At 45.0% G+C, this 24,584-nt stretch overlaps 1 protein-coding gene across 1 annotated transcript; it reads left to right on the top strand.

Annotated features, from left to right (window-relative positions):
• Positions 1–423: 423 nt before the first annotated feature.
• ninj2 (ninjurin 2) lies at positions 424–23,546 on the top strand. Its single transcript, XM_035427596.1, has 4 exons — positions 424–678; positions 21,435–21,651; positions 22,094–22,282; positions 22,930–23,546. The coding sequence occupies exons 1-3, from the start codon at positions 646–648 to the stop codon at positions 22,243–22,245; spliced, it is 402 nt and encodes a 133-aa protein (XP_035283487.1). The 5' UTR covers positions 424–645; the 3' UTR covers positions 22,246–22,282; positions 22,930–23,546.
• The last annotated feature ends 1,038 nt before the right edge of the window (positions 23,547–24,584 follow it).

Below are 24,584 nucleotides of genomic sequence, written 5' to 3'. Positions count from 1 at the left end.
TCTTCTGGGCTGTTTTCGGCAGGTTAACCCTTACTTAGCCCCGCCTGTGACCGAGCAGGTTAGGAACAGGCCAGTCAGACAGTCCCTGTAATGCTACAGTGCAGAAATAAAGCAGCAGCCAACCATGTAAATGCAAATGGGGCATGTAACCACATGAGAGGGAAGCTTGTGCAGGGACCCTGGCCCCAGTCCTGGGACCCATGAAGCATTTTACGCTAATGATACAGCAGCGGGGGCTATCAATGCTAAATGCAAAGCTTTATGATCTTTGTGCTATTTATAAATGGAATCCAGTGTGCTTTCTGGATTTGGTTTCCCGTTTGGCATAGAGAGCAGTTTCTTTTTTTTGTCACGCCTTTTCGTCCCACTCCAAGTGCCGTCATGACGGGCTTCGAGTGGGAAAAAAAGGAGAAATGAATAGCCCGCTTGTTTATCGGTCTGTCCCTTGCCTGGTGCTCTAAATTTCTCTGTGTTTTTTTTGCCAACTTTTTTCTTTCTTTACTCACTAACTTTCTGTCCGGCCAGAGGCAGCAGAGGTAGGGAAAAAGACGCTGCACACCCTGCACGTTCCACACGCTGTACGCTGAACACGCTGTACGCCGCACGCGCCACACGCTGCACACGGTCTCAAAGCCATTGGTCACCATGCCATCGACAAAAGGACGCGCCGACTTGCAGGTAAGCAAGAAAGACCAGTGGGAACTTTTAGAAGGGGTGGGATAGTGTGTGTGTGTGTATGGGGAGGGGGGGGGTGCTGCTGCTGCTTTTCATTTGTCTAGAAGGTGTGAGCTTCTCCCAGCCCTGCCTCCTCCTACTCTCTCTCTCTCTCTCTCTCTCTCTCTCTCCTCCCAGTTTGTTTTGACACTCCATAGCAGTATTTCTCATCCTGTTTGGGGGAGATGATCAGAGGGTGATTAGGTGTCTGTGTGTGTGTACCTCTCTCTCATCCCTGCCTGGGGGGGGGGGGGGCGTAATGCGTATTGCATCCATCAAATATCAATTAGCGATGGGCTGCAAAGATGAACAGAAGCCTTAATGTACCCGGGGGTCAACACAGCATACACTTACCAACCAATTAAAGGAACAGCGGAGATTTTAACAACGTCCCGCTAGCCGCGGCTTCCCATGACTTCAAAAATGCGATCAGAGACCGAGCGTGTAGCTGTGCTCTGCCTCACAGTGCACTGTAGAGAACTTACTGCTTACTTTCTGTAGAGAAGCCTACTGCCGTGCACCATGTTCCAAATCAAAGTGAGAAGGGCTCGTGCTTATTAATATTTTTGGATCTAACCACAGAGTGCAGAATCTAGGCTAGGACCGAAGCCAGGGATCTGGGCGATGGACTTTTTTTTTTTATCGGAACAGACGCTCTAAGCTAACTTTCTAAGCACAAATTCCATATTTTTTCCCCCCTCTGTTGCGTTTACATTGGTGATGCAGGCCAGCTGTAAATCTCGAGAAGGAAATAAAAGAACTGAAAATTCAGCCTGCATAGGTTTTTTTTTGTTGGGGTGACAGTACCACGTTTCCTCAGGTCCTTTGACCGAAGGCGACGCTGAGGCACGGTTCTCGCTTAGATAGACGTAGCCCTGCGTGCTTCTATCCCTGGTATTCCCTCACAGAATCCCCGCGCAGGAAATGTGCCCCTGGTATTCGTCCAGCGAGGCCGTGGCTTGTGTTATTATTTCGGCCATCTGTCTCACACATGTTGCATCAAATAACATTGTTCTGATGCGCCATTTTTCACCCGTGTGCACGTGATGACAATAGGCTCTGGTGCGATGACAGCGGAGAGCTCTGTAACTTCAGGAGCGCTCTCACGGAAGATTTAGCTGTCGGCTTGTCCCGGTCGCACACTCCCGGAGATGAGCCGGGGGAGTGTTTGGAAACAGGGCCATTAGAAACAGTGTCATTAGAAACAGTGTCATTAGAAACAGGGCCATTAGAAACAGTGTCATTAGAAACAGGGCCATTAGAAACAGGGCCATTAGAAACAGTGTCATAAGAAACAGGGCCATTAGAAACAGTGTCATTAGAAACAGTGTCATTAGAAACAGGGCCATTAGAAACAGTGTCATTAGAAACAGTGTCATTAGAAACAGTGCCGTTAGAAACAGGGCCATTAGAAACAGTGTCACAAGAAACAGGGCCATTATAAACAGTGCCATTAGAAACAGTGTCATTAGAAACAGTGCCATGAGAAACAGGGCCATTATAAACAGTGCCATTAGAAACAGTGGCATTAGAAACAGGGCCATTAGAAACAGTGCCGTCCCCAGGACTGGGCGGTGAGGAGATCAGTGTATGTCTGAACTGAGACTGCCAGCACCAGTGGTGCCCGCACCGGCCTCATTGGCTAAAGGTCTGCTTTTCTACCAAATGTGTGTTAGTCTTATACATTATATAATACATTTACAGTACACACACACGCACACACACACACACAAACATACACACACATACACACACGTAAGCATGCTCACACACATTCATTTTCTCACCCTCTGACACTTGTTACAGCAGGGTTTCCTTTGGGTAGCCACTGCAAAGCAACAACTCACAGACTTCAGCAGGCAATACAAATATAAATATATAATTAAATACTTTTCAATGTGGGTATTGAGATGTGTAAATAAGAAAAATGAGGGTCTTGTATGAGTAGTTTTATTTACAGTTCTAGTGCAACCACTGCTCTCCCATTTAGCCACTAAAAATATCCACCTTTGAGTGGGCGCATGTACCCACGTATCCATTTACGTGCACGTACACACATGTGTTTGTGTGTGTGTGAGTGTTTAGGGGAGGGAGGGAGGTAATTACTGCAGAGGCAGTACATTGTCACAAATATGTGGAACATTTTCCAGGCAGATTGTTCACGTGGTAGAGGGGATTTGTTGAGCAGATATGTTTGATCAGCAAGCTAATGCACACAATACTACAGAAACCAGTGGGGATGATCCAGTGCAGGGTCTATCCAGTGACACATGCTTAGTCTGCGGCTCTTTTTTCTATAACACATGCTGGGAAACGGCCCCTCTGTGGCCATTTCCCAGCATGCTTCGGTTCTTCCAGAACAGCTGAAGTCTGCTGAAACTGTGAGCAGTGAGGCTGTGGCAGGAGATTCTGGTAAACCCTGGAATATCAGCCTGGCAGCCCTACCACCAGGTGTCCTGCCCCACAACCCTCAACAAGCTCTGTAGTGCCAGCCCCCGGCCCAGACTGTCCCCCACACTGGGCTTTGCTCAGTGTTACGCAACGTGGCTGAAGGATGCCATACATCCATACAGACTTGTGCTAGCCTTGTACAGCACCCTTTCCTGTTCACATAATTAAAATATATCTGTAAACACAGCCCAGTGTGATTTACCATGGAACACTGGTGTTTTTCTACCGGTGAATAGCGTGTACAGATTCCTCTCACAACCCCACTAGATCTTGCCCACTGTAAGCCTGCATAGAGGGCTGGTGGCAGATAGTACTGCACTCTAGAGGAAATGGCTTGAACAGATAAGTGCTTCCAGATGTGCTCAGAAAAACAGATTTATGCCATTATATTGCTATATGAGCAGAGAGGTTATTGAATATGAGGAACTGGTGGGTGGGGGTGGGGTGGGGGGGGGGTACTGGGAGACCATGCATTTATGAGCGATTTTTACAGAGTGAGTCTGTATCTTGCCTCCATCAGGCCACTGCTAGTATGAACAGGCCAGACCTCATGTAAACATTTGCTTTCTGTATGCTACTCTAATAATAAAGGGCTACTCATATTATACTGGATGGTGGAATAACATGAAGTTAATCAATCCTGAATTAGAAAGCTGAAGGACACTGTTATTTTAGAAGAGCCCTCGGGTTAAGGATAAGCTAATTGGACCAGAGCGCATGAGGGTCTCTGTTATTTAATAAAAATGATTATGACCTGCAGGAACAGCGATGGTCTCCCCCAGAGACAGAGGAGCAGGGCGGCATTATGATGTCACACTGTGGGAAATTTAACCTCGTAACGTGTTACCATGGCTCCCGCAAAATAGAGAGCTCAGGGGAGATTACACATGGAGATGTCTGTTTCATATCCTTCTACCTTCAGGCTTTTATAGTCCAGCCACATGCAGTGGTGCACAGTTGGTGCTAATTGGCTACACAAAAAGATGGCTGTTTTCACAAGTCAACAAACAGGTCTCCCTCAGATTAAACATATATGTTTCCAATATTTTGTGTTTTGTGTTTCATAGCCTTTCTTGAATTGACATGCTAGCCAAAAATGAATGCACAAATGATTAGTCTCAGATGAAAGAGACTCCCTCATTGTTTGTGGTTAGGTAGATGACGCACATTGCAGACAATTTGATAACCAGGCGTTTTCAGCATTGGATTTATCCAGACTATCGTGGTTTCAAATCCCTTAGGGTGTAACAAAGAAAAGAATGAACAAAGACTTAAATAATTTCAACAAAAAGGACAGTTAAAATAAGTAAAGTATAAATAAGAGCCTGATATGTGTTTCTACTCTGTGTTCTGGGGCTTCCTGATTATTACTATTACTAACTATTGTAGCTGCCTCCGCCCCTGGTGCTTCACCAAGCTCAGCTCAGCACAGTGACTGTCAGGTATATGCTGAGGTTTCCTGTAGAGGCCAAAGCACTGTGGGCCTTTTGGAATGAGAGAACAGAACCTTTGTATATTGGCTTTTTTTTAAAAACCCTTAGTAACCAACTGCAGGCAACAGCCTCCTACTCCTAATTCTTCCGAACTATTGGAAGAGGTCACACTAGTTTCGATGTCTGGGCATCAGCCAGGCGAGTTTTCTGTGGGCCAGCTTAACGAGAACAAAATAAACACCACATAACTCACCTTTTTAGTGCTCATGTGCACAGTCTGGGGTAAGTTTAAAAAACAGTTGATGACAATTGTTCATATTTTCACACTCTGCCAACAATAAATATACACTGTAAAATGTGCAATGTTAAGTGAACTCCAATAGGATTCAGAGATCAAGAGAGTAAAATGTACTCTATCATAGTTGACATAACACTGAGCATTTTGCTGTGTATCTATATTGTTGAGAAGGTGAAAATACTGCCGGCTTCTTTTGAACCTTGCAGGGATCAGTTTAACAGCTTCATTTAGAATGCAGTTTAATTTAGAGGAGAGCTCCCAAGTGTCTTTGTCAATAAAGGCCTTCACCACAAGTACAGGCTACATTGCAACCTAGACCTTGTTAGTTTGAGCCTGGACTCTGCAATTAGCTGGCTGTCTCCAGCTGGTCTCACTCAGGGTCATGTGGGCTTATGTCAGTTAGAGTGCCTCAGGTTACCAGTGCATAAGTGCTCCCCAGCTACTCACCAGAGAACACAGGTTAAAAGCTACTGACCAGAGAACACAGGTTACCAGCTACTGACCAGAGAACACAGGTTACCAGTTACTGACCAAAATACATAGGTTACCAGCTACTGACCAGAGAACACAGGCTACCAGCTAGTGACCAGAGAACACAAGTTACCAGCTACTGACAAGAGAACACAGGTTACCAGCTACTCACCACAGAACACAGGTTTCTAGTTTTCATCAGTCAGGAATGTGTCTGTATTCCATTGAGAGCTAGTGCACTGTGTAGTGAACCAAATAGGATAAAAAGAAAGAGATGGGTTTATTTAAAAAATAACTGATCAGAAAAAGTGTTTATATCAGTGGATATATGCTGGTATATGTTAATTCCCCATATGTATTAAAATATAACTAAGAATGAGTCGTTGTGGCATTCATCTGGTAGTAGTTTCAAGAAAAATCTAATTTTAGAATACGAGAGTTTATGTTTTGTTTTGGTCATTTTTTATTTTTTTCCCTGACAAGGGGAGCGGGTCGTTCCCATAGCGGGGGAGGGGTGTTGAGGCTTGCCTGTCGGTTTCCTCCCCTCCTCATTTCTGGGAATTTCAGGTCTTTACTTGTAATGTACAGAACACAGTGAGGCCCTGTGCCTGCAGCTCATAAGCTCACGTATGACCAGTCCCACAAAGCCTGTTCGTACAGGAGGGGGCGGCGTGGAGGGGCCCCAGCAGGGAGCCAGCGGCTCAGGCTAATCATCTCCACGCTTTTTTTTTTTTTCAGCTTTAGAGGAGGGTGGAGTGGGTTGCAGAAACATAAACAAACAAAAAGACGTATAGTTCAGGGACTCTCTCTCTCTGGGCCTGGGGTCTGACAGGCGACTGGCGTTGATGTGTCCCAGGGTTGTCCTTTGGGCTGCCTGGCACTGACCCCAGCTGATCTCCCTCTGGGGGGCATGGAGAGGTGAGACACGTGACCAGACCCATGGCTGGGGGTCTGTGTGTTAACGCTTCATTAAAGTACCTCTCCGTTAGCCCCCTCGGTGAAGGCGCCCTGTGCATGTGTACATGTGTGTGCAGTGTGACAGGAAACATGCCGTACCCATCTGACGGGCTGAGAAGATGGCTGCTTATCACGAGGCTCACTGTACTGCATGTCCCACAATCCATGGAGAAACCAGTTAAAGAGTAACCATGACAGAAAAACAGCTTCTTTGCATCTCCAAACGGCATTATTTCAGGACAGCTTTCGCCACCCTGCCCCCGGCTGCAGATCAAACACGCAGTCGCACCCTCTTCCTGTGTTTTGTCTTTCACAAGGCGGTTAAAGGCGAGGTCTCAGCTGCACCACGTTCCTCGAACCTCTCGAGTTTTGCAATGAGACGTGTCGATGACATGATGGACTAATCATTTCTGTGGTTATAGAACAGTTGTTATTTTCGCCACGTGTCAGTGGTGTTTCACACTGGGGAGATGCGGGTGGTGGCGGGCCAGTGTGTTTCAGGCGCAAAACCGTGGCAAAACATGCCATTGATAATGTACGGGTTGTCCCGGTTACATAACCAGCATTTTAGTTATGTAACCGGGCAGACATCGTTGTCTGTGACATGGGCTTCCTGGAGTAAGTCAACTGAGCTCTCGAATGTGCTGGACTCAGGGGAATGTGATAGGAGCTGGCTTCTCGTGTGGGGAAGGAAGGGGCGGCAGGGACTGCCTGTTAAAGCCCAGGGGGGCCTGAGTGGCAGAGGCCAGGAGCCCCCAAACTCACCCCTCCACCCCCCTGTCCGGTGGAGGAAACAAACACTCTGTCAGGAAGACCCCACGACTGATCCAAACCTCTCTAAAAAGTGTGCGAGGCCAGGCCAGGCTCTGATTGTGGCTGAACAGTGTCCACAACCGTACTCAGTCGCTGTTCTGTAGAGCAGCCAAGCCAAGGTGATGTCCAGCGTCCTTATCCACGGGTCATTTTGACCACCCTCGACTACAGCTGCAGTTTTATCCCACCAATGCCACTGAGAGCTGCAGAGACCAGTCACACAGTGTCCAGCACCATGTCATAGTGCACAACATTCTCAACAGGGACATGGGACATAGCTATGTGCTGGCATTCAGGCAGTAAACTGACACACCGAATGTCTTTTGGGATGCTAGCAGTGGATGTGCCCATGCGCTCAATTGAAAGCCCTATGTCACGGTCTGGTCTCCAACAGGGGATGTGCTCAGTAAGGCCATAGATACAAGTGTTCAGCTTCCCCAAAATAAGTGTAAAAAAAAATTATAGAATTGAAATTTGAATTTCACATACAGAGGCATACCTTGGAATTCCAAAGTCTCTTTGGCTCTCATCATACTGTGTTCCATGAACCATTTATTTTCTGATGGTATTGCATTGATTGGAGGGTATCGGATCCCTTGTCAGAGAGAGCCCTGAAAAGAGGGGGGCATAGTTGTGTATGTTTACATGTCTCTGGTTATGTTCATGTTAATAATTCACTCTGCTACAAAGCAAACACAACAGTACACATTCCCCTGGACGTGAAAGTGTAGCACTGAAAGGGAGGAGCTGTGGGAAGGCTGCAGTGGGTCTGCAGGTATGTGCACACAAGCTGCAGTCCATGTGGATCTCAGCCTGTGCTGATCTTACTGTGTTATTGGACTCATGCTTGACTGAGCGCTTAGCAGAACACCATCAGTCACAGTCCATAGGTGTCCATTCACACATACACACAGACATGAGCTCACACACGTGTGCACACAGACACACACACGCACATGCCCATAAGGACATTCCTGCATACACACACTCACACAAACCCAAACACACACACGCACATGCCCATAAGTACATTTCTGCATACACACACTCACACAAACCCAAACACACACACACTCACACACGTGCGCACGCACGTGCGCACACTCACATGCTCACACACACTTGAGCACACACTCATGCATGCACACACACACACACACAAACACACAAACGCATGTACATGCACACACACTTAAGGCACTTACTGGAAGAGAGAACCAGAGCTGGCCTGCCGGAGGCACACATGCACCCCCACACAGCTCCAGTTTCACACTCCAGGGAGGGATTTTGTTCTGATCTCAAAAAGGAAGAGGTTTTTAAGAGTGGAAACAGTTAGCTTAAAATGGAAACATTCTGGACGTCAAAAGTTTTAAGGAGTGCTTTCGTTCTAAGAACCCAGCCTTATCTTTCAGATAAGACATTAAATCAGCTCCTTTCATCATGCACGTTAAAGATGGCACAACACAGAAAGAACAGTCCCCAGCATCCAAATTCCAAATCTTGAGTTTTAATCCCTTTAGAAATTGTGGCTTCTCAGTCTGGCCATAAAATCATCCCCCAGCTTTACTGCATAAATATATTTCCTCTACATCTGAGCTGGTGTGTGAGGAGAATTACAGCGCTAAATCCCAGCTAACCGTGGGTGCCACAGTGAATCAACCCCAAACCTCTCCAGGGCTTTGAATCAAACGTGCTCTCGTTTGACTGTACGGAGAGAAGCAGACCGGTGCATCTATGTCAGTATATTATAAAAACGTTCCATCATGAGCCAGATACAATGGGGGGGCCGTGACATCAATGGGGTCCTGGAGTGTGAAAAATCCGAGCTCCAGCTTTCCTTTTCAAAACAAGCACCTCCCGCGGAGGGGAGAGCGATTACAGCAACAAGCCCGCGCAGATGTGCGGTCGCCCCGCACCCCGTGCGGTCACCCCTGGCTCTTATCTGCACTCGGTCGTGCTCGGTGACAGGAAGGGGCTACTCTGTCCTCGGCACCCGGGGCCAGGCCGAGCCAGGGGGTAACATCTGCCGGCGCAACTCTCGTGCACAAACAAGCTCTCCTGCACGGAGACACACTGCGTCAGATTCCGACCAGACCGGCCATCGATTGAGTCCTCTCTCCCCTGTCTGTCTGGGGCTGGAGGTACGGTCACGTGACCCGGCTCCGTTCGTGCTCGCGTTCAGTGTGGGTCCTCCCCTCCCCCCAGCCTGTGTTTGCTGGGGAAAGTCCCGCCCGCTCTCGCCAGCTTTCTCTCCTCCTGGTCCCGTTCGCCCGCCCCGGCTGTTCTGGGGAGAAAGGAATGTGGTCTCGTATTTCGGGAATTTTAATTGTATCCCGGATGAAAAGCATTTCGGGCCCGCGGAGGCTGTGGTGGCTGTGACTCACCCAACCCCCCTCACACACACAGGCTTGGCACAGTCAGAATCCAGGTCACTTTTCAACGTTACCCATGCCAACAGCACCACACCCCTGTGCTGCCAGGCTGCAGCTGGCACAGCAACGCGCCCTCATTCTGCCTTCTGCTGGAAGTTCAGTGTCTCTACAGTCCTGGGAACCCAGAGAGCATTTCAGAGTTATTAAGATGTGGAGTACAGTAACGCAACCAATGATTGGTGGAAAAGAAATACTAAGACCAATCATTGGTTTTGCGAGTGCTAAAAGGTTTTGCATGTGCTAAGGGTCTTAGTAAGTCTGGCTCCCTTCATGTGCAACCAGCAGGTGGACATGCAGGCACCCGAGTGACCAGCAGGGGTCCCTAGTGCGTGCTGAGAGGTATCATCCTGGCCGACTCAAACACTCCCATCCCTGGGTGATGCTAGAGCCAACTGTGCATTGTGCTACGGGACTACTAGCTGCAGGTGACACTGGCAGGGTCCAGATTCAACATGTCACCACTGCCAGCCCATGCACTGGAATGCCACCTTAACAGGATGAGCCACCCAGCAGCCCAGACAAATATGTTTTAACATGTGGTCGCAATCTTACTTATGCAATCACCAGACTTTTCAACAGGGCTAGACAAATAGATGTCATCGTTTTTGAATGCTCCAAATGTCTCAGACAACTGGCACAAATATCTGTGGGGAGCTGCAGCCCTACTGCGCCTTGTTGCTGTCATTGCAACGATTTGTGAGTATATTTCATGTCTTGTGCAACACACGGAACATTTATCAGCGCATTAAATCAGTCCGTGACAACAAGCAATGAAACAGGGATGAGATTACTCAAAGCTACTGCTTTCCCTTCCTCTGCTTTTTTTTGTCAACCCAAAAAATGCACATTCTTAAATGACGGTGTGCAAAGACAAGCATGTGAAATATTGGGCAAGCAAACGCACAGCCCCGCCATTGTTACCGCAGGGAGACGTGCTGTTTGTTTAAACCGCACGAGTGCGGCCTCCTCCTCGGCCATCGGGGATATTGTGCAGTGCCGACCGCGGAGTGTGTGCAGATCACAATAAGAGCGCACACCGGCCTCTCTCACACACACAGCACCTCCTGCTCCTCCATTGTGGCCTGGCCCGTGTCTTTCTGAAGCCGTATTTTCACAAGAGGAAGACAAACAGGCCCCCGCTCCGGAGAGATAGACGTCTGGTGGGAAGATGGAGCCGGAAAATGGGAAACTGTAAACAGTCCCAGCTCAGCCAGCCTGGACCAGGGATTCTGCTTTATGTCCTGACATTTGTGCTTTCGCCCTCCCGTGTGTTTTTGTTTCCAGAGAAAGAGTGGAGGGAGAAATAGAGAGAGAGAGCGAGGGGGGGGGGGGGGGGGGTGTGTGTGTTTATCTGCTAGCTCGTGTGCCAGGCATGGCCCAGCTGTCTGTCAGCAGGGTAGCTGTTGAGGAGGGGGGGGGGGGTGGACAGGGGCGGGCACACAGACAGGGTGTGTATGCATGCGGGAGGGAGGTGGGGGGTCAGGAGATCACAGGTGGAGATGGTCAACTTCAGCACCCCGTTGGACCCCCCCACGCCCCCCCAGAGGATGTGGCACCTCCACAGGACGGGCCGGCCCAATCGCCCCCGCCGCCGGCATGACCTCATGCTGACAAACACAAGAGAGAACAGGGAGGTGAACAATGGCGTCGTTTCATCTGTTCAGTAGGGCCTCTGTTTCTCCTCGATGATGCAATACCGGTAATCTCATTTTACTGCCCTCTGTCACTGAACATGAGACACAGAAGAGACTCAGCTGCACACTCACTTGTCACATTCATTCACGTAAATACAAAGGTCTGTCCAAAAAAGTACTCAAGGAGCCTGAGTTAGCCTACTAAGGCCTTTAGCACATGTAAAATCTTTTAGCATGCAACTCATAAGGCAACCAATGATTGGTGCAAAATATATGCCATTACTATTGGTCATTTCATTGGTTTTACGTGTGCTAAAAGATTTTGCAGATGCTGAAGGTCATAGTAAATCACACACAAGGTCTTCAGTGATGATCTGGAGAGTACCTGTGAGCTGTGACAGTCCAGAGTGATCTGACAGGGAAATGAACACCTTTCATGTTTGTGTGTAGACCGGTACACTGAGAGAAACTGAGGTCGTGTGGGAGGAGGGACAATCACTTAATCTGAGCTAGTTTTCCACTGAAAATTTTTCATCAGACAGCAGTTCCTTTCCCATGGAAAGCTGTTACCCGAGACCAGGGCTGTCGCGCACAATGCCACCAGCGTTTTGAGAGTTGCGTCATTTTAAAAATGAAAAAAATCTCAGTATTGTTTCTCTCCTTTGTAAAAGCCAAGGTCAGCCATCTATGTAGCGGTTAGCTGAGCAAGGACTCACATTCATTCGTACTGAAGGAATCCCTCTGCTTAAATCAAAATGGCTGCCTCAGTGCCAGATTCTGGTGTAAGCGGTCTTTGCAGGTGTTTGGGGCCACTATCATCTGTGGACCACGAAATTCAGGTTGTAATTTGTAATTTGTATTCACAGGACCCCCCCCCCCCCCCCCGGTTTGCGATTTCCCTGAGTCAGTCTTGTTTAGGGCCACTAAATCATAGAGCCTTATATGCTCTTTTTGTCTCCACCTCACAGCATATTGTCCTGTTTAAAGTTTGTTGTGATGGCGGCATAATCCTTCATTCACCTCCTTTGTTTTAGCACAGATGAATGCAACCTACAGGTATTTGACTGGCTTTCTCGCTGCAGTTGAGTACACAGCTCACCTGAAAGCGCTGTAGGCCAACAGGCATGACAAAAGCAAGCCAACTGCAAAGTTAGCTCTCATTCAGCATGAAAACAATAACCATAATGGAAAAGCACCCCAAGGCTACAATGCCTGCTACCAGCTCTACATGCAGTAAAATGTGCACACAAATAAAAAGCGTATTTAGATGTCTAGGAGGGAGTGCCGTAGCAGCTGCTGGCCTCGTCATTTAGCCCTTCCATTTAGCCACCAGCTGAATGGCAGTACAAAAGCCATGTGCAGTAAAAAGCTGTGCGTTGTGATGATTTCATTCTTATTTCTTCTACAGCCCTTATCTCAGGATGTTACTCACACACACACACACACACATTCCTCTCCCAACACTGGGCCCACAGGCCAGGCTTGGTGAATCAGATTCTGTAATAAATATGTTGCAGCAGGGGCTTATGGAGGAGAGGATTTTCCTGTACGTTTGAAAGAGGGGGCATACTGCACATTCTGTTCTGGGTGCTGATGCCTGAGAGTCACAAACAGAACCACAGGGGGGTCAGAAACAGGACAGGAGAGGAAAAGAAAGGAGAGTGAAGAGAGAAAAGGAAGAGAAAGGGTATAGTGAAGGGAACGGTAGAGTGAGAGAGAGGTAAAAAAAAGAGGACAGACAGATCCCAAGGGTTTGCCAACATACAATTGCAATCATTTAAAGTTTTTTGTCATATGGGCACAATACAGACATTTATTGTGACAATGGAATGCTTACTTGCATAGCAGCTCCCATTAAAATAAAAATGATAAAATAACAAAACAATACCAAAAATAATAAAAATAACAACGAATTGGTAAAAGTGAACTTATAGATGATAGATTTTAAAAAATCAAAACAATATAATTAACAGTCAATATAAATGTGGCATGAACACATTAAATACTTACTACTCTTACTGATGATTAAATCAGTCAGTAAAAAATAGAGCACATGGTACTGTAAGATTGCAGTGCTTTGTTGCTGTTGAATGGGAGTGGGGGGAAAGGTGGAGAGGAGAGGGGTACAAGTGCAAAGGAACAAAGACAGGAGAGAGAGAGTAGAGTAGAGTTTCAGGGCCTCCAGACAGCCGGAGATGTGGGCAGACGGGACTGGGACAGCTGCGGGCAGCCGCAGGAGCCAGCCTAAAAAGATCCAAAATAAAAGATCTAAAAATAATGTGCCCTGTGACGTCCCAAAAAAAAAAGAAAAAAGAAGAAGGGGCGGCTTCCCAAGTTCACTTACTTTTTTAAATCACACTTTGAGCCAAGACGGGGAGGTTTGTGTATATATTTTTAAATAATCATCCATCATTGAATTTGATGCGCCTCCTGACCTCTTCATTCCAAGGTCAGTGTGCAGCTTCAGAGTCTGACCACTGCGGCTGCACCACAGGAGAGTAACTCTCTTGCCCTCTTTTGAAACCACAGTCTGGGGCACCACAATTAATTACATTCATGCATTCATCAGGTACCACATGCAATTTTAACATCAATTCCAAAGTATGAAGCTGGATGTATTGTACCAGAGGACAGGTGTAAACGTGAAATACAGAACAACTGACAGCCATAATTAATTTGAGCAGTAACAGAGCAGATCTGGTCGCGCAGATAGATGTCAGTCATGGGTCATTCCCAGGGGTTGATATGACACACACACATTCTGCGTTTGCTCTCTGCAGTGAGCGTACAGACAGAATGCAGTGAACAGTGCACACGTGTGTTTCAGTAGTACACAGTGTAGGGCACGGGTAAGGGGGGGGGGGGGGGGGGGGTCCTGATTCAGACTTTCTGGTTGGGACAAGCACATGACCCTTCCCATTTGATAGACAGAGGGAATAAATAGGTGTTAACAGTAACTGTCATTGCAGTAAAATCCAGAGGGCTAAACTTCCCTATTTTCAGACAGGACCTGTGTATGCATACATGGCTTGATGTCGTTGGAATTTTTTTTTTCAGTAATCGCAAGCCTCTGCAAACCTTTGACTGTGTAAAACAGGTCAGACGTGCGTGTAATTATCTGTGTGTGTTCTGTGTTTATCCTACTTGCTTTCTTGCTTCTGCGCGCACACCATTTGAAAGTTGTCATTTTTTTTGGTTCATTTCAGAACTTCAGCAGACCTGACTTCAAAACTCACAAAGAAAGGAGATAAACTTGATATGGTCCAAGTTTCACATTTTCACAGTGGGTTCCATGTTATTTTGAGTGGAGGGTAGAGGTATGTGAGACAGGGCGCAAGAAGCTGGTTTGAACAGGGTCTCGTTCACACTGCCTCCCTGGGGGGTGGGGGGTGGGGGCAGGCAGGGACGGCACCTCTGCCGGAGGCGATCATGTGGTTAGGGCGTTTGATGTTAGATGATTGATGGACGATTCACTGTGTTTGCAGGGGGGATTAGGATGACAGTGATCACACCCTTGACTTTCAAGAGAGCCACCCCCCCCCCCCCACTCCCTGCGGCTGAGCGTGCTATTCCCCACTTTCTGGTGCACATCCACTGTGGTCCCTGCCTGTGACCTCTTTGGGTAAAGCAGTTTCAAATAATCACTTTAACTGACATGCAAACATTTTCCTAGCAGGTGATATCATCACAATACAACAGCTGACTAGTCAGTTGTGAAACCACAAATCATCCAGCAGCAACGATCAAGAAGTAACAAAAAGCATGGATTCAAAATAAACAGGGTCCGGTGTGTGTAGACTTCAGCAGTCCTGGAGCCTCCGGTGTTCGTATTTATGGCATGAGCCGTCGTGAATCCGTCGTCATGCGCTTCTGCAGTGCACTCTGGGTGCAATCTCTGGCTCTCAGGTGGTACACAAGAATGACTCCTTGAGGTTATTTGATAGGACGTTTCACTCAACATACAGAGGGATCCTATAGCCGGTTGATACATTCCAACGCTGACATTCCACGCTGTAATTGGCTGAGGCCTTCTACGAGACAGGGTTGAAGGGCTCTCAGTATTGGGGGTCAACTGTAAAGTATTAGCCTCTATTTATGTGTGTGTTTCTGGTCGACATAGCAACAAGGACATTTAAATGCTCTGAAGTGCTCTTGTCAAGCGTCTTTCTGTACTGTCGTCATCTTTGAAAGATGTGGGTTACACAACTCAAAGAAAAGTGCATGGTTCTGTATGAGGCATACACTTTATGTTGACAACAATGCAAAAAATTGACGATTACAACCAGGGGTGGCATATTTGGGGGGGGGGGGTCGCTTGTTATAAGAATTCCAAGGGCCCTGACTGACAGAGACCCTCAAAAAATTGTGCCGTAACGGTACAGGGATGGAGTGGCCTGGTGTGGTGGGGCCCAAAGTGAGATTTTCCCATGGGGCCCAAAATTCCTGGCGGCTACCCTGATTACAACAGTGAAAAAATAACTGAAGATTAAATAACAAGATTAAATACTTAAAAAATAAGAGACTGGTAGGTGAACTACCAAGCGATCAGATGACTGTGACTACTATAATACCCAAGAAATCAAGGCTGTGAATTGGGCTCTGTGTCAGTTTTTAAAGCTTTTTTTTGTTTTGTTTTTAAAGTTTTATTAAATCCTTCAAAAGAAGAATGACAGGCTCAAATGCAAATGGAACCAGCGCCAGTGTGTCTCAGAGCCCCCTCTGAGGTGTGGGGGGGTGGGGGGTGGGGGGGTGGGGGGGAGAGGAGAGGAGGGATGGGGCTGCTGGCTGGCAGTGCAGTGACCCTGTGGTCCTCAGTACAAGTGGGGGCACACGGAAGATCAAGGAGGTAGAGACCTCTCGGGTGATGCTTCCGCAGAGGACCTGAGAGAGAGAGAGAGAGAGAGAGAGAGAGAGAGAGGTAGAGAAAGGGAGAGAGAGAGTGACATAGAAAGGGAGAGAAGGACCCATCCCCCCAGCGGAGTGAGGAGAGAGGAATACTGAGGGTTCGGCCTCTGGCTGGAACGCGGGGTCACCAAAACGCTGACCCCTGCCATCACCCCGCCCCGGGGCCCTGTCATCCTGTGACACAGGCCTGTTTCATAAGCCTGCATCATCGCCACGGCCGTGCCAGAGCAGAGCTCATTGCACAAGAGACACGTGTTTCCAGAGCGCAGTGATATTTTTACCTCTTAGAGCTCAGTGGTAGTGGTGTGTGAATGAGCGATCGTGTCCAAACATAAGACCTGGGGGAGAGGTGAGACTGGCTCCTCGAAGACGGTGCATCTGCCACACCGCCCTGTGAACGCCCCCCACCCCTAATTTTCCACCGCCTGCCATGGAGTGGGCTGAAAGTGACAGCACCTCTTCATCACTGCTTAATAAAAGAGCCGTCCTCACTTTAACAAGCTACAGGAGGACATTCAGACCCTCTTTAATTATCTGCGTCTCCTATATCTGCAAATCTGCTATTCATTTTCTAAAAAACACATTTAACATAATACATATCACTTTCTGTCTCTCTCTATCTACACGCACATACGTACACACACATATGTATGTATATATATATATAATATATATATATATTTTTTTTTCTTTTTTTTTTCTTTTCTTGATTGGGCTCTGTACTCCACAATTTCAATGTACAGGGTACAGAGCCAAATATAAAAATGTCTTTGGAAGTCACAGTATATCATTAGACAGTACAATATAGTCATAAATGAGTTTTCACTGCAAAGCTTAAGTGTAGTTGGAAGGAAATTGTAGGTTATATAACAGACTTGACCTGTATGCTTTTCTGTCATTCGACTAATAGTTCTGACCCTCAGTGGACTGCAGTGTACCTTGTTTGAACCAATGACCATTTCAGAAATGTTCCAGCATTTAATTTATGTTAAGCTGACAGATACATGGCCATTTCCCAGGGTCTTTCCTGTCTCGCTCACGTGTGTTCTACACTGACTCCTAACCACCCCCCCCCCCCCCCCCCCGGCCCCACCCCTCCCTGTCTTTCTTCCAGTTTAATTGTTCGCTTTTTTGCATGTGAGGCAGTCTCTTAATTTGTGAAAACATCCCAAAATAATATGGCACACTATAACAGGAAAAAAATGTAATAGATAAAAGAAACAGAGGGTGGGACATGCCTTTAAGTGGCTTTTAGTTCGTAACATTCATTTGCTAATTACTGTCAAGTTAATTAAAACTATCAAAAACTATTAAAAGACATATGGCTGAAAATAAAACATAAATGACCCTTTATCGAACACCCGTCTCCTTAAACAGAAAAAGGAAAAATATGTATTTTGAGATACAAACATACATAACAATTCTCTGCACAAAACTGAAAATTTGGATGTACAAAAAGCAAAACATTGAGCAGGAGGCAGGCACTAACTGTTTGCAGTACTTTTTCATTCAGTCAAATAGAGTAGTAGAATAGAGGACAATTCATTCCATGGATTCTAGAGATATGCAAAAACCTATGTAATGGTAGTCTTCCAAATGTAGGGGAAAGGGCAGAAACCAACCCACCCCCAACCTCACCCAACGCTCACCCCCACCCTTGCCCTCACTGTCTTTCAGTGACTACATGGTCAGTCTTGTCCCTGTGGCCATGAATATCAGGGGCAGCCATTCTCTCCCCTCCCACCTCTGCCCCTCTCGCTGCCTCACAGAGAGGCCCCTCTCATTTCGGCTCTCCCCCTGGCGTAACCGGGCCGGCTGGCGGAGTGGGGCGGACGGCCAGTCCTGCGGCGCTCTCCGGGCAGTCACGGAGTCCAGCCGTCCCCATCTGTGATCGCTGCGGTTTTGCTCCGGTGGGGCACAGCACAGGCGCGGCAAAAAATAAGAGCAGAAAAAGCTTCTTGTCTGAGAGAACCCTCCTCGTCGGCTCCCATTCGCCATTGGACGGTGGAGCAGCCAATAGAGAGGTGGGGAGGTCGACTTCCTGTGTAGCTGATACATGGGCCCCTTTGGTAAAATATTCCTGGCCTCTCCCATAGTGTTTATTTAAAAAAGAAATAATCCTGGCCTTAAAGAAAAACAATACGGCAGTGCGTGCGGTATTTGGAGGTCTGCCAAAGTCATCCTCTAAGTAGAACCTGATTTATGATCACATTACGGGGTTCCTGACTTTTACCAAAGGACACATTATGGACAGACAAACCCCTTCATACTGACAAGACTGGGATCACAGCATGTATTTTTCCTGCTGATTATGAACTCACTGATATAGACAACAGACACCTTAAAAAGTCCCTTGAGAAATGGATTATGTACTTTGGTGTGTACATTATATGAGAGGTGCAGTGAGAATATTTCACTGTTAGTGCTATCTGCTCTCTGACTGCCATTGATCACACAAAGGTGTGTAGGCAGTTAAATAATGTTGCGCTAGTGGTTTGGTTAGCTGGGGTGATTTGTTCATTGTGTCATAATGTAGACCCTTAAAAAAATAGAACTTCACAGTGATTAATTATTCAGCAAAAATTCACATTTGAAATAGGAAAATTTTCTAATGGCTTCAAGCATCAGATAATGCAGGCTTATCAACCTGAAAATAAACGACTGTAACATTACATAAGTGACAGAGAAGGAGCTAATGGTACAGCAATTGATCCAGTTCAGACGGCTTTTTCAGTTACAGTCCATAGCACTATTCGGGTATAGTAGAAATTAATATTTGACCTACACTACCCTCTTCTGCTAAGAACTTGAAACTTTAGATGAGAGGCAGTTGCATAAGTCATATTATTGTGAGATACTGCCCTCTGCTGTCCTTATCTAACATTACATCAATAGCACACAAATCCTATAATTCAGGACATATAATTACATTTTAAATCCACATGTATTTTCCTACAGAATCACTTGAACTCACAAAATACGTGACACATATATATACATGCAGTAATTTGTATGGAATCCACTAAAAACTGTCTCTGTTACTGTATTCTGACTCTAAGTATGTATGATGTTAACTGCACCGGATGGGAGTGTTCTGAGGAGCGGGTCTGTTTGATGTTGCTCAGTATGCGCGGTCAGTATGTAATAACACTACAGGTAAACTGCAGCATGCTCAGCTGGAGTTAAATCGCAGAACTGTATTACAATTGGAACTGCTATCCACATTTTTGAAATGGGGCTGTTCCAGTTGTATTGCGGTTTTGTAGTCTAGAGGTTTAAATATGAGGTGGAAATGTCAGCGAAGCACCCTGCAATTGACCCTACATGTTTAACTTTGTTTTATAAATCTATACTCTCAATCCCAGGAATCAACGGGATTTTATGAGTAAGATACACTATTTGATCTCAGTACGATCTACTGCTTGGAACGCTTCACTGACTCCAAACACAAAAGTGCAACGATCCTACTTTCATGTCCTACTGTTCTCTTTTGGAACAGAGGCAAAGGGGTTGCCTTGCTAATTTGTCGCAGCCCTCTCCTTTCGCTGTCTTGGGCCTTGAAAAAGCACGACGTATGCAGCCGAACCAGTCCTTTGTTGAGGATGGCCAGGAGCACGCAGACACCGTGTAAAAAATACCTCAGGGTATTGCTCGGTTGCCTGGGCTGGGGCCTGCTGGTCGACTGTTTCAGCCGGCTAAGGTTACGGTCACGTGACATCCCTTTGGCGACAACACGCATTAGCAGTCTCTTGGGGGCGCTAGTCTAGCTTATGTATAGCCGTATATAACCAGGGCTGCGTGGAATCACAGAACTGTACAAGGCATTTATGTGGTTCAAATTCTTTAGAAGGTACGATTGCTTCCATTCTTTGTAAACATTAAAGGGGCGGAGGAGAGAAAACCAGAAGATCAGAGGAAAAGTTTCATAATATTTGGACATCCTACTGCAGTATCGTTTGCAGCTACGTCGTTCAGGATGGAATAACGTTGACACCACCCAGCACATCTTTGTTCTATTCCCGTTATATTTTGACGATAACGGTAACTACTCAATTTTGTACATAGTTAAAATGTGCCATTACAAATAAAAAAATCTGTTTACATTTTTATTTATCATTTGTTTTCTTTTATTTAGCAAGATATTGCTATTATGTTTCCGTCGCCGTGTTAACACACATATCACGCAGCTCTTTTGCACCTATAATTATGATTTACACAAGTTTACAAAATGTAGCCTTCGTTGCTTGTATCTTTACATTGTAGCAACTTTTCTGTAATGTTTTCAATTACTTGATAAAAACAAAGCATTGTGGAACTTGTAGTCACATATAGTCTAAAATTGCCTCCTCGAAGGATGCATCGTTGGCAGTTCTGGATTTCACCAAAGGAGGCAAGCGATGGTGGATCACGTTTCCTTCCTTCGCTTATTGAGCAATTTGAACGTTCCACAGAACCGTATGGAACGTTCCCTTTCACATCCATTAGCTCCTTCCGGTTCACATGGAAACTAGAAGACAAGGAAGATGCGTTTTTAAAGTATTTGAAAGCAGCCTAGATGTTGAAATATGGTGTACAATATTTAGTTATGTGCATAAGTATGTGTTTCTCAGTGTACAATATACATATGTGGGTGCATCATTTTGTTGAGAAATATGCTAAACTGTGAGATGAATAAATACAGCATCATGAGCGAGTAGGTGGAAGGATGCCAAATAAGCCTGTGGCACTGGGGGCTCCTGATTCACAGACAATTCTCAAAACAAACAAACATCATGTTCAAGATCAGCCCTAACTTGGGTGCAAGGAATTTACTTCACCAGCATCTATTATTATGTATTACCAACCCCTAAAATGGCTCTGGAATGCTTAATGCACAGAAGAGCTTTGACTGAACTATCTTTGAAATTACCAAAATATATAAATAATCCTGTCAATCATAGAGGGTTGTCCTGAGATCAGTCTCCCTTTCCAGTTCTGCACATCAATGAACTCTCTCTCTCTCTGTTTTCTACCACTGTTGTTTCCTGTCTCCCTCACACAGTTCAGTTCAGGTATTCTTTATAGACTCAACTACACATTGTAAGGTATTTCCAAAGCAAAGAACTGAACCCAAAACAATAACAGCCTATATGAATCAACCAACAAACATTTTTGTTGCTGTTTGTCCCTACTCAAATAAAACATACTTTTGTTTGTTGGACATTCCTTGTTGTTCATATATCAATCTAATCGAGAAATGTATGTTTTTATATCTATGATTTCTTTTCACAATAAAAGAAAAAGTACATCTCAGCCTCATCATTATCATCTCTCTGTCTCTCCACAGGTGGAGCGAGGTGGCCTTCTCAACCTGAACCACTATGCCACCAAGAAGAGTGTGGCAGAAAGCATGCTGGATGTGGCTCTGATGATGGCCAACGCCTCACAGATGAAGGCAGTGCTTGAGCAGGGGCCTGATTTCAAGTATTACATCACTCTGGTGGTGCTGATTGGGGTCTCCCTGCTCTTCCAGATCGCCGCAGGGGCTCTCTTCATCCTCATGGGTAAGCAAAGTGTCAGAGGGCTCAATTAATACAGATTCTCTAGAACAACCAGACAGTTACCTCTGTATTCCATTGGAAGGTCCTGAAAGTTACCAATTGGGATCCGATGAGGAAATAGGAGAGAAGAACCGCAAGAGCTGACCAGTTTTTTGATCTCAAGAATCTGCAAGGCCAATGAAAATCACTGACCATCCAGTGGAATATGTATCCCCCTTCTGGCACCACTGTGTACTGTGGACTTGGAGGCCCTTGCTTCAGTTCATATTATTGTCTGAATATTGTCCAAGACAAAATGTTAATCAAGTTAACAATATAGTATCATGTCAACAGGGAAGTATAAAGTTATTTTTTTTAATTACATGTAGTAATGAGTTCCACAGTTATATGGGGAAACTGGAATTTATATTTTGTGTGTAACTACATTTGTCTGCTTGTTTTTAAGCTCGGAAGGATATCAACGATGCTGCCAACCAGAGGAAGCTTGACATAATAAACAATGTAGCTACTGGGCTGGTTTTTATCACCGTCATCATCAATATCTTCATCACTGCTTTTGGGGTGCAGAAGACAGGGCTGTACCCCAAACCCAACTGAACACACGAGTGCATGCAGCATTAAACTCAAAGTACAGGTATATTATGTTCTTTTATTCTGAGCTATTTACATTGAGAACATAAGTACATCCACAGATATTATATGAGCAACACTGATATAGAGAAGTCTAACGAGGTACAGTATGTGTTTGCATGCACTGTTGACCAAGTGGAGAAAGGGCAACCGTTTATATTCACTCCTTAATATTTGCTGACCCAATATAGTGTAAAGCAGTGGTTTCTAAACCTGAGGAGGCCTTTTAGAAAGCTTGGAAAGCGCTTAGTGAGTGAGTGCAAATATAGCAGGGCATATTCTCAGATATGAAATGAAAGTTGTGACACATGTTGAAACTGCTGCATTCATGCTGTACCACACGGTAACAGGTGTAGTGTTCAGTTGAACTGGTGTGCATGCACTTTGTTCCATGCGTAATCTCACAAACCTCCCCTCAACCCCTCCCATGACCCAATAGTAGGTCCTCGCCCACAGTGAGGGAACTCCTTGTGGAAAGACAAAGTACAATCATAGACGGAGAGCTACACAACTATCTGTCCTTATTTCAGAAAGAAAACAGGGAAATGTGAACATTTTGTGTTTGGTCAACGAAATACGGATAACACAGAAATTACTTGCTTGTTGATTAGTGAAGAAACTTAATTTACTTGACTTTTCATCCTTTTTCAGGTGAAGGCTTTTGAGGGGGATGGCTGAATTAAGAGTATACATTCATCACATACAGTACATCCTGCTATCATTACCATAGCCGGCCAGTTGTGCACAACCCATTTCCGTCAATGTAATCTAAAGGAGTTGTGACTGTATATTCACACAATACATTTTTAAAAATGAATTTTTCAGTTGATATATTTCTCCTCCTTAATCTCTTAATGGAGAAAATACCATTTTTGCCTTTTCCTGAAACTTAATTTATTTTAATTCACTATACATAAAAGAGCGCATGTATTGATTTATTCTGCTATTGTATGTTAATTAAACTAAACTGCCATTTCAAGAAATGTAAAACATCAAAATCATTAGGATGTAAGTGTTTTACATTACAATGTTTTCATCTCTATCTTTGATTTTTGTGCTTACCCTGCTATTTAAAATGATTCCACACAAATTAATTAGGATGTAAGTGTTTTACATTACAATGTTGTCATCTCTATCTTTGATTTTTGTGCTTACCCTGCTATTTAAAATGATTCCACGCAAAAAGATATAATAACAAAAAGTGTACTTAAATGAATTACTCATTATTAGTGCAAATATTTGAGCTGAAATAAAACATTTAAAAGGGACCCCTGGTTTCTGCGCTGGTATGTTGGCTTCTGGTAATGCGCAATAATATAATGGACATTCATATTATCCTGGATTCACATATTCCTCGATGTCCCCGCATATTTTGTGATGTTACTATACACTCCAGTTATACCTTGGTCTGGGAAAGGGATGAGATCTTACACAGAGTCTTACACTGAAGCTTTTAGACATGATACCAAACATGGACATCTGAATGCTGGCCTCTTGAATTGATTGAGAATGTTGCAGCAATGGGCATATGAATGAATAGTGAGTATGACTTCACAGTAAAATTCAACTCTAACTGAGTTTATATGAGTCCACTCTGTTCGAGATGGCATGATATGGGAAAATTGTTTGATGTCATACTTATTCAACAAAAGTACAACTAGTTACACAATCTGCCAATACATAGCATGTTTACAGGAATATAAACAGAGGGACTCCAAATATGGGAAATACAAAAACGTAAGTCATAAATATTGGTAATTAACTCATCAGGACTATATACATCAGACACAGCCATTCATGTTTAAAAGAAAATTTTGGAAAATGTGAGTTTGTAAAACTAAAACTATACTATAAGAATACAGACCCCTCGCACCTTCAACCATTTGACAATGAATTACAGTATGTGGCTTACCATTCATATACGGAAAGATGAATGACTCTGAGGGCTATGAAAGATGCAACACTGGCCACTAGTGGACAGTTTACAAATTACACCACAGAAGAACTTAAAACTGGGGTGATAAGTATGACGGGGGAACGTAACAAAAAGTCGCTCATTCCAATTGGAAGTGTGCACAGTTACACATCTGTGTATGTATAATGCATATGATACATATAAAAAACCTTTTATTGTAAGATAAATGCTTGAAAATTAAACATTATTTTATTAAACAAATTACAGACCAGCGTGCACCTGTATATTAAAAAAATAAAAAAGGCTTACATGGGTAAATTCAAAAGTGTCTTTCTTAAAAGGAATAAATAAATTAATATAATTTATGGAATATTTCTTTACATAAATTGAT

This window comes from Anguilla anguilla, chromosome 7 (assembly GCF_013347855.1).
Source record: "Anguilla anguilla isolate fAngAng1 chromosome 7, fAngAng1.pri, whole genome shotgun sequence".
Classification (NCBI taxonomy): domain Eukaryota; kingdom Metazoa; phylum Chordata; class Actinopteri; order Anguilliformes; family Anguillidae; genus Anguilla; species Anguilla anguilla.
This window is presented reverse-complemented; position numbering and strand designations above follow the sequence as displayed.